The 10,318-nt window shown below is 41.9% G+C and overlaps 1 protein-coding gene across 2 annotated transcripts in view; it reads right to left on the minus strand.

Moving 5' to 3' along the window:
* The window catches only part of dnajc17 (DnaJ (Hsp40) homolog, subfamily C, member 17), a 33,802-nt gene extending 24,019 nt beyond the window's left edge, over positions 1-9,783 (minus strand). Inside the window, exons 1-6 of one of the 2 annotated variants that reach the window (XM_038728093.1) lie at positions 9,572-9,783; positions 3,286-3,355; positions 1,644-1,702; positions 1,472-1,559; positions 1,077-1,153; positions 259-379 (exon numbers count right to left, since the gene is read on the minus strand). In XM_038728093.1, coding sequence (XP_038584021.1) covers positions 259-379; positions 1,077-1,153; positions 1,472-1,559; positions 1,644-1,702; positions 3,286-3,355; positions 9,572-9,652 — 496 coding nt within the window. In that variant the 5' untranslated portion in view covers positions 9,653-9,783. The remainder of the gene's footprint in view (positions 1-258; positions 380-1,076; positions 1,154-1,471; positions 1,560-1,643; positions 1,703-3,285; positions 3,356-9,571) is intronic. The other variant, XM_038728092.1, reaches the window with a different exon arrangement.
* Between the last annotated feature and the right edge of the window lie 535 nt (positions 9,784-10,318).

The following is a 10,318-nucleotide window of genomic DNA, read 5'->3' on the forward strand; positions in this document are numbered from 1 at the left end:
CAAATATACATTCAGTTATTGTCATTTGTGTGAACGTTATTTGGTAAACCACAGGGTGCGTGGAGACTGCTGTGGTTGGACTGACAGAATGGTCATTGGGAAACATGGGGGTTCACTCAGCTGAGGCTTTCAGGATTGTAAAAGAACTTCACTGGATCAAACTGGATTTATCCAGGCAGAACAGGGTGGCAGTGAATTGGTTTGGTTAACGTGGACTAGAGCAGACTGGGCTAGGTTAAAACTTGAAGTGGACATTACTGCTCTGAGTGTAGCCTTCTGTTTGCTGCTGCTGCGCTTCCCTTTCTCTCTGTATCTGCTCTCTGATGAGCCTCTGTTCCTCCTCAAGCTGCCTGGATCCCTCCTCTCTCAAACGGGCAATCTGGTGGAAACAGACATTGACAATAAAGTAATGTACACAGACATACTGGTTTTGGGTGACAGCAGGTTATGCATCTTTACTCTTCATTAAGCACGGACGTAATTTATCACCTGTATGGCTCTCCCATTCTAAAACACCGTTTCTGCTAACCTGTGTTTCTGGAAGAATATGCAGATCACCTTATTTCTTCAGTTAAAGCAATAACACCTTGGGATGAGACACCAAATGGAACAGTGCCACCTACTGGTTACCTCCTCCCACTCCCAGGCAAGGCAACATATTTACATGCATTAAGCACACTGAGCACATGCCATGACTCACGTTGGAAGCATGCACACCATTTTTATTTATCATTGGCTTTCTGAACAAAGTGCATCAAGTCATGCAATATCACTTAATGGGTTTACTGATAATTATGATGGCAGTGGAAAAAAAAGCCCCTTTCTCAGATACAGCCTTTGTTCCTGACCCAAGTCTGTGGAAGATTTCAAATCAATCCGAATGGAGCATTTGACGAAAAACAGACTAAAAGCACCTGGGTGTGCTTCAGAGTTTCCTGGATGCACTGGAATACCTTGTTCCTAGTACACAGCTGACACCTGAAGTACGTTGCATTTGTTATTTTATTTTCTACATCTTCTCCAGGCAACATTTGGTGCTGTATCATCTCTCACATGGTTTCTTTAAATTCTCTTACCTCTTCCTCAAGTGTTCTAGTGTTTTGCACCTCCTCCTGGCTGTGAGCTTCTGCTTGTCGCTCTCGGGACTCCAAATCTGTTATAACAACACACACACACACACACACACACACAGATGAGTCATCTGTCCTACATATACTCATATTAAATCTCTTTTCCACAATGAAACAGTGTTAAATAACTGGTTACTGTCTAACAGCTGCTCTTAATTCATACAGGACAGGTCATGCAGCTGTCCTTAGCACTTCTCTAGCAAAGCTCAGTCCTTGTGTTAATTCTGGAATATGGACGACTTGATTTAAATACAACCTTCACAAAGCCAACACAATAATCATTTTTAATAGCGAGTGAATCAAGAACCTTGAAATACTTCGAGAATTACAAAGTGACTTACCAAGCTTAATTTTCTTCCTCTTGTCATCTAGTTTCCTGTTTCTTTCTTCTGCTTGTTTCTTGGCAGCGCAAATCTTATCATAGGCAGCCTGAAAACAGCATTACACACCAGGATGAATTTGTCTGCGTTTATCGCGCTTTAATGACAAGTTCGGAGGTGTTAGAGGAGTTACCTTGGCAGCAGCATCAGTTAGCACCTCAAGAGCCTGGGACAACTGGTGGAAGAGCTCCACTAGAAGAAAGGGATGAGAGCAGCAAGAAAACTGAAAATGCTGCTCTTGAATGCATTACATTATTGCTTCAGGAAACAATGTTTTACATGTGGAATATGATCTTTAAAAACAAAAACAGGGCTATGATTTCACAATGATATAACACCAGTTTTTACTTTGCCAATTTGACACCTTATTCACAAGAGACAGAAGAGAGAGGGTGATGTTGATGTGAAGAGAACATGACATCTAGAGGGGGCTTATGCAAAAAGAGGCATTATGTGCTCAGTGTGATATCTTCATGCTGAAGCTAGGACATGGGGCTGAGACAAACTGAGACATTTTATGCTTTAAAATGTGCTGTAAGTCTCACGAAACCTGTTTCCTCAGATGACAGAGCAGTGCATTCCTTCACAAACCATTGGCCGCTCCGTCTATCGTCCATTAGAGCACCTCGAGGGGCCACTGCCTCAATCACTGCTACCACACAAGACTTCACCTCCCTAGTTGTCATCTCACACACACACAAATGTACACAGGGAGACCACAATCCCACTCCCCATCATACAGCCGCCACACTACTTCACTATACTCGCCAGGCTTAATCATTCACTTATGGGAGGCCTAACGGACCGATACTGTTACTCCCTATGGGACTGGCAGAGAACGCTAATGGGAGGCTCTGGAGATCACGCTGCCAGCAGAGGCGCTCAGGTTACCTAAATGCACAGAATGGGCTGGAATGAAATCCAACTGGGGGAAACCTGCCATGCCCACTAGGCAGCTCAGATTGTCACAACATGGGGGCTTAAGGAAAATGAGTGGAATAATGGGGGGTGTCTTCTGTCAGCGTGGAATCATGACCCCCAAGTCACCTCTTATATGCACACAACCTTCCCCCTGAGGGGCAACAAGACTCGCTGCTCTCGTGCGATAGAGACCGAGTCTGTCTGTGTGCGGGTTCAAGTGTTGAGGCCCTCCAAACCGCTGCTTTTCCATTTCTGGGAAACCGACCCCCTGCTTTTGTATTATCCCTCTCAACCACCCAACCCCACCAATTTCCCTTTTTTTCCCTGACATAATCAGGAATTGTCTGAACCATCCAGCAACCACATAAACCTCACTTCAAAACATGCCTCATGACCAGTCTTTTGTCCAAGGTGCCTTTTATTTCCCCTCTCCTGACAAAGCGCTACACTGAGATTTCCTGGTCTAATTATTGACATGCTGGTTGGCGACTGGCTGCGGAAGGACTCATAAAGCCATGCAGGGACGGAGTGTGGAAACACTGGTGGTGGCAGTGGTGCTTGGCTGGTCACGTCTTGCTAGAAAGCTGGCGGGCGAAACAGGCGCTGGTTAGACTTCCTGCAGAGTGCTGTGGTGAGGCTGTCTGGCAGGGAATTACTTGCTGAGAGCGCTAGCATTTAAAGTTTGATGGCCGCTCGGTCAGATGATTAATCCTAATTCTTTCAAAAACAATGCAGAAATTGGATATACAAATAATACATCTTGATCCATTTCTACTGTGTGGCTGACAGAGGTCTGAGGCTCAGGATGGAGAGAAAGTGAAGAGAAACAAACAAACATTAACTGGCTCGCTCACCTGCTTTTGGGTTGTCTGGGTTCTTGTCTGGATGGCAGGTCAAGGCTTTCTGTCGATAAGCTTTCTTAATCTAGGAAAAAAAACAGAACAAACCCTAGAGTTATGTAGTATGGAAAATGTAAATTAGGACACAAGGAAGGCGAATCATCCACTTAAGCACAGGTTTTGGCTATGTGAAAGTTAAAATTCCTACTCTCAGTACCAGTTATCTTTATCCTGTCGTCCTTGGCCCACAAAAACCAAAGTCTGAATAAAAAAATGATGGTCCCATTGAAATAATGGCACAATGGTATGAGTCCTGACATGAAAGCACCGGGGATGAAATGTGGTCTGAATTTAAATATAAATCTGGGAATGTATTGTTTGGATCAAATAAACACCTGAGCCGATCCCCTGCTTCGTGTCCTTCTGACATGTTATTAATGGACTCACACTGCACAGTGAATTACCCACACAAGAATTCCAAACTATTCTCAGGCCCACTGCCAGTTTTCTAGATAAATGTGGCCTGAGTCTCAGCCTAGTATTAGTCTATCTTTATTCAGACTTAAAATGTTACAATAACATACACAAACAGAGTGCCATTGTCTATAACAAATCTGAGAAGTCCGCCATTAATATCTTAGGCTGGTAGCCAAAACTTTTGGGGGGTTTCGGAGAGCCAAAGTGGAAAAATTAAACAATACTTTGGAGTATTGTAATGGCATATGAGGTTTTAGTTATAGCTGATTTTTTAACTCTGGGTCACTGGGTGGAATGTTAACCATTCATTGGTCCTTCTAGGGACCAGTTAATGACAAGGTGGTTTTCATTAGATCTCCGCTCCTCTGGACAAACAAGGGAAGCAGGAAAACTTTCCGTGGAGACCAGAGGGGGCTATAGAGTGCAGCGCTGAAACTTTCTGCAAACACGCTCACATATTTGCATTGCATGCTAAGGAATTGGCACAAACATCCCCTATATATCCAAGCTCAGACAGAAACACGCACAGACATAGGCTACACTTTCTCACCAGTCTTAATCAGCAATGCCAACGTTCTGCATGTTTTCATATAACCCCCCTTAGCGCAAATCAATCTCCTGCCAGTATGCTACAGGCCACAGAATTTGGGAGCTCTTTTTCTCATGTCTGGGAAACGTTTGCATTGGACGCTTTGCGCTCTGGCATATGTAGTGTTTCCCTTTGTGTTGTTTTGCAGAATTGTATCTCTAATATGCATGCCAAAGCACACAGAGCCGACTTCACTGGGGAGGGGAAACAAAACTCAACTTTGAGGGAACTGAACGGAAAGGTGTAATCCATCAGTGTCTTTTTAGCAGAAACTCCACTGACTCCCCATGACAGTCAACATAGACACATTAGGCTAGATGCCTATTGTCTAAAGTACAAGAGCAAAGCCTCCACGTGATTATATGGAAGCAACAAGTCTCCAGTGAGCCCTCTGGAGACTAACATGGCTCAGACAGCTCCTAAACATCACAAGTCCTTTCTACTGTATCTTGGTCAATGTTACATTTTTTTCTTGTTATAGTTCCAACAGTAAATGAGAACTTGGTTCATTGAGAGGGCTTTGACAGACTAGACTTCATTAAGAGATATTTAGTCTGGCTGCTTGGCACACAGCGCCTTCCTACAGATCAAGACTGACAGGGCTAGACTGGCGCCAGACACGTACGCTTACTGTTGGCCTAAGCCCACTCCCCCTTTTAGCCTCCCTCTGTCGGATTCTTCTTTTTCTTTTCCCGCCACTCGCTGTCATAGCTTTGTCTAAGTCTCCATAGACTTTTGGTAAGGTACAAGTAAGAAAATTCATCTGTATACAGGTATACAGTTGAAGTTGTTTTTTTTCCCCTACCGCACCGAGCAGTTATTGGTTATTGAAAAGCAGTTATAATACACTAGCACTTTCTTGAGTTGTGTAGTCCATCACAGTATGTCTGCATTCATTTTTGTCACTGTTTGTCAGTGGTAATGCAGTTTAAGTGCAGATTGATTAACAGGAAAAAAGTCTGCACTCCATTACCTCACAACAATAACGCAGTTTTGACTAAACTAAATGCTTACTGTATTGTAATTCCTTTCAACCAATGGATGCCTGGAATGGAAGAAATATATATTAATATAAAGTAAAGTAACACTGTTCGCACCTGTGAAGTTAAAACAAAACCACTGCTATGGTCCTTTAAGAGCTCTTGCCATGTCCTCAGTTTACACTCACTCTAGTTCTCATGTTCTTCAACACCTGCAGCCAGCTGACAAGATAAACACGTCTCCACATCTGCTGTAAACATAGCAGATGTCAGGAAAAAAAACGTCTGGCCAGCTGAGGTGTTTGACAAGTACAAACTGTCTTCATTGATGCTGTTCTGGTGCTGAGTGGCCATGTTGTGTGTCCTCATCTTTTGTCATTCTGAGTTCAGTTAAATATGCTGTTAACACACATTCTTCTCTTCAGGTTTCCTACCTCCTTTTGTTTTTCTCTCCCTCCCCTCCTCCTGTCTTTTCCTTTTCACTCTCTCTAGCATCCTTCACAATATCTTGTCTCTACTGCGCCTCCAGTGAGGTTTTGGTTAATAATACATGATTACTCCCATCAATGCCGTAACACGCAAGCCTTAATTGATGCTGGAAGCCCCTGCAGCCCCTTGGTCCTGCACACTAGAAGCCGAAGCAGGCCAACTTTTGAAGAGGTTAGCATATGTGTGGATAAGAGGTCAGAGTGGCATCTTCCAACAGGACTATTCCAGTCAATAACTTTAGCAATTAACTTTGTGCAGGTCACCATGACCCTTTAGGATTGGCTCTTGGATCAATTCTGAGTTAGACATGGACAGAAAACCATAAGAGGCTAAAATCAACAGCTGTCCCTTGTGCTTATAGATGAGCAAATATGTTAATATTTATGTGGTGTCTTCTATTTCTTCCAATTCTAATTATTCTAGATTGTCGCATGTCCCTTTTCCTTGGCTCACACACTCAATTTTCAACTGTTTCCCACACTTTGGTTGCCGTAAGAAGGAAGAAATCAAGGAAAGCCTCCAATCATGCAGCAGCAGGGCTACAGTAGCCTAATGGTTAGTGCATGGCGAAAAACAGACCCTCTGTGCCTCCCTGATCCTTGCTTGCCACAGTCGGAACTGCATGCCCACATCTTGTCCTCATTACACCAGTCTTTGTTGCCAATTATAGTTGACAAACTAGAACTCTGGTGAAGCCGCAGCACAGCCTGGGTAAGGCCCCTAGCTTGTGTGGCTGATTAGCTGCCTGATCTGCCATGGGCCCATCCTCCTTAATTACAACACTCTGCTATTTACAGGACATTATCAGCTGGAGGAAAATAATAACAGGCACAACAGGGAGAAGGGAGGAGATAAGCAAGGACAGGGGCAAAGAGGACATGAACACAGAAAAAAGGAGAGCTGAGAGTATGAAGAAAAACTGGATGTAATGAAGAGAAAGTGAAACACTCTGACTTCCCATGTGCTTGTGAACCTGATCAAACCTCCTGACGAACTGGGCATTCATGCAATATTATCCCATATTTAATTTAAATGGAATGGTATGAAGATGAGATGTCATTATCTTTCTGCAATCATTTTACAAAGTTCTTCTGAGCAAACTGTTTCTAAGCCAACGGTAATTGAAAACTAGCTCAGGTTTTTATGTCATGTTGCCTGATGTAATAAAAAACTGTGTAACTCTGGAACACAGATGAATGCATTGAATGTAAATCGCTTGGGCAAAGCTGTCTGATGTTGAAAGGCCCAAAACACCTGCGGACTACACGTTAAATCACTGATGATGTGCAAAGTGCACCGTCGGATGCAGTAACAATCATAACCTGCCTGCCCTGAGCAAGCAGAAAGAAGCTAAGAAGTAACTCATCATTGAGAGCAGTGAGCTTATAATGTGCTACTCCAGTGTAAAGCAATCGCCTCTCCTTGCTCTGTCAGTGACTCTGTAGTAACTGCCTATACGGCAACACATCAGGTACACTACAATTTGAGTAGCTGAATAAACCACAAGAAATTATGTGTGGTCTTGGCTGTTGACATTGTTTCACCAAGCAATATCTGTGGTAGGTAAAACACACAAGCTACGCATCAGTATAACTCTTTAAACTCTTTTGCCTCCTGCAAAAGCCTCCCTCAGCGCTACAAGGAAACCCCAGTCATCCATTGTCATTAAATCATAGACTCGGACATGCCAGTTTCCATCACCATTTATCAGCCAGCCAAGCTCAGAAGAAGGTGAACAGCACTGATAACAGAAAGAGATGCTAAATAGAACCAGGAGGAGATGCAGAACGCGCATACCCTACGTCAATGCAATGTTTTACAAGCTGTGGCTAAGCCCACATAAACAGGCCCTGGGGTGAGCCCCCCCCCACTCCTCCTCTGTGATAAACAACATGCCTGATAGTGGTGGCGCAGCGGGCCAAACAACTGGGATAAGTAGCCCATCTGATGACATCTGTCTTCACACACTTGATTGATTCTCTTCCCTCCGGACTCAATGCACTATACGTACACACATACACACACAAACCCTTTCTATCTCCCTCGACCATCAACAGACCTCACAGAATCAGCCTTCTGCATTTGGGAGTTTCAGTTCTACCCAAGCCACAACCACTAACTTCCTCCAGGATAATCCTCCGGGGAGGACAGGACTTTGAAATCCAATTAAGAAATTAACTTCTTCCCTCGTTTTGGCAGCGATTCTAATTTCCCTTTGGGCCTGTGGATTCTAGATGCTGGAAACTGTGAGGAGAGGTGGTCGGAGGGAAAAGGCTGGATTCAGCTCTGGGCTGGAAATGAAGAAGGGAACCTTCTCAGAGTTGATTGGAAATCCATGCAGGCACAAAATATCATTCAGGCAATATTCTCTTTCTAGTATGTAGAGGTCCAAAAACAGATGTAACCTTCTGTAAATAAGCTGTGCTTAGTATTTGAGGAACTCCTGCCCCCAAAAAATTTATTGTTCAAGCGTTATCAGACGCAATCATATTGCCACTCCTCACTTACAATGTAAGTGATCAATTATGTTGGTTAAATTTTAGATAAGGAATATACATTCAGTTGGCAGACTCAAAACCATAAATAAATAAATTCACATCTAAGGCTGCAACTAACGATTATTTTCATTAATCTTTTAGTTGTTTGGTCCACAAAATGGTGAAAAATATTGCAGTGTTTCCTAAAGCGACGTCCTCAGATGTCTCTTTTTTCGCCCAGAACCCAATGATATTCAGTTTACTGTCACAGAGGAGTAAAGAAACCAGAACATATTTACATTTGAGAAGCTGATATCAGAGAAGTTGATCATTTTTCTTAAAAAAAAGACTCAAAACGATTAATCATTTAACAAAATAGTTGCCGATTAACTTAACAGGTGACAATTACTCGATTAATCGACTAATCGTTGCAGCTCTGTTCACATCCATACTATTTAGAATGTCTTAGCGCTGAAACAACTTATTTAGTCTACTTTAATTACTCAATTAATTAATTGATTATTCCAGTGACAAAAAAATATTTGGCAACTTTTTAATAATCACTTAATTGTTTTTAAAGAAAAATGCAAAATATTTCATGCTACTAGCTTCTCCACTGTGATAATTAGCTTATTTTCTATGCTTTATATCATTGCAAGATGAATATCTTTGGGGTTTTGACTTTTTGTCATATAAAACAAGCACTTTGATGACATCTCCTTGGGAAATGTGTACTGTTTTTACAATTAATAAACCAAACGATAAAAAATAACAGACCGATTAATTGATGATGACAACAGTTGGTTGCAGTGCCAGACATTATATCCACCCTCACTATACCGATACCAAAGACTTTACTGATGTGATGTCGCCACTAAGCGGCCTTTTCTGTGTATCACACCTTTTTTTGCGATTCAGCCATCAGCAGGTTTGTCTGTCGTTGGCTACCTGGTGGTCTCACTAGACCGAAATTTTATTTCCTCGCTTTACTTATCTGACGTGTCTCCAAACAGAAAAATTACGTTGTTATACACGGACACACGATATAAACACACACACTTATACAAGCTCCATAGTAGCAAGCTATCATAACCTCCTGCTTCCAGGCAAAAATATCCTCACACACTTACAGTCTCTCCTTGTAGAAACACAACTGCTTTTTAACATTTAGCTAACAGTTGGATAAACAGTCCACTAAAACAACAATCTAAAAAGAACGGCTAACTAAACAGTAACGGCGTTTTATGTCACTAGCTTAACTGTTAGCTTAGCTAACTTCATTTACACACCTCTTTCGTTGTAGCAGTGCTTTCAATGCCGAGTAAACCATACAGGTCCATCTGTAGGATATCCTTGGCCTTTCCGGACATTTCTGCTAACACTGAGCTACAATACCAACACAAAATAAATAACAGTTGTAAACGCTACGTTAATGTCCCAGCTAATTCAACTGTTTGTTGTTGTTCCAGGCAGCATGAATTTGACGCATGGTTTGACGTCGTCGACCTTTCAACTAGAATGTGCACTGCAACCTGGGAAATGTAGTTTTTTCTTCTTCCGTTCTCCCATGAGCTGTATGTTAAATTGAGAAAGTTTAAAGTGGTCATTTTTTACCACAGCATTTACATCGAAAAATATATTAAGTATGAATCATTTAAACTCGTTTTAACTTCTTTGTGGTGTCTTTCTGGGCCGTTAACGAGTGATAAATCAGGCACCATGTTTCACACCATTTCTTCTCCACATGTATTTCAGGTGTGAAATTGTTTTACAGCATGTTCCCTGGCTGGCATCAAAGGTCCAATCGGCAAATTTTGACCATATAACTTTGTTATATTGTATATTCATGGCCGTAGTTAAATAGATTGATTTGTAGCTTATGTTATATACACATATACACATATTTAAATATATATATATATATATATAAGTATATTTCTTATATATACTTGTATACAGTCTATGATGTATGATGATTGTAGATGGAAAATCTGCATTTTGTTTATCAACCTGTTTTGCCATTCATTAATTGATTT

The sequence above is a fragment of the Micropterus salmoides genome, unplaced genomic scaffold, assembly GCF_014851395.1.
Source record: "Micropterus salmoides isolate LMB-PRFRI ecotype aquatic unplaced genomic scaffold, ASM1485139v1 Ms_hic_scaffold_19, whole genome shotgun sequence".
In the NCBI taxonomy this organism is placed as follows: Eukaryota; Metazoa; Chordata; class Actinopteri; order Centrarchiformes; family Centrarchidae; genus Micropterus; species Micropterus salmoides.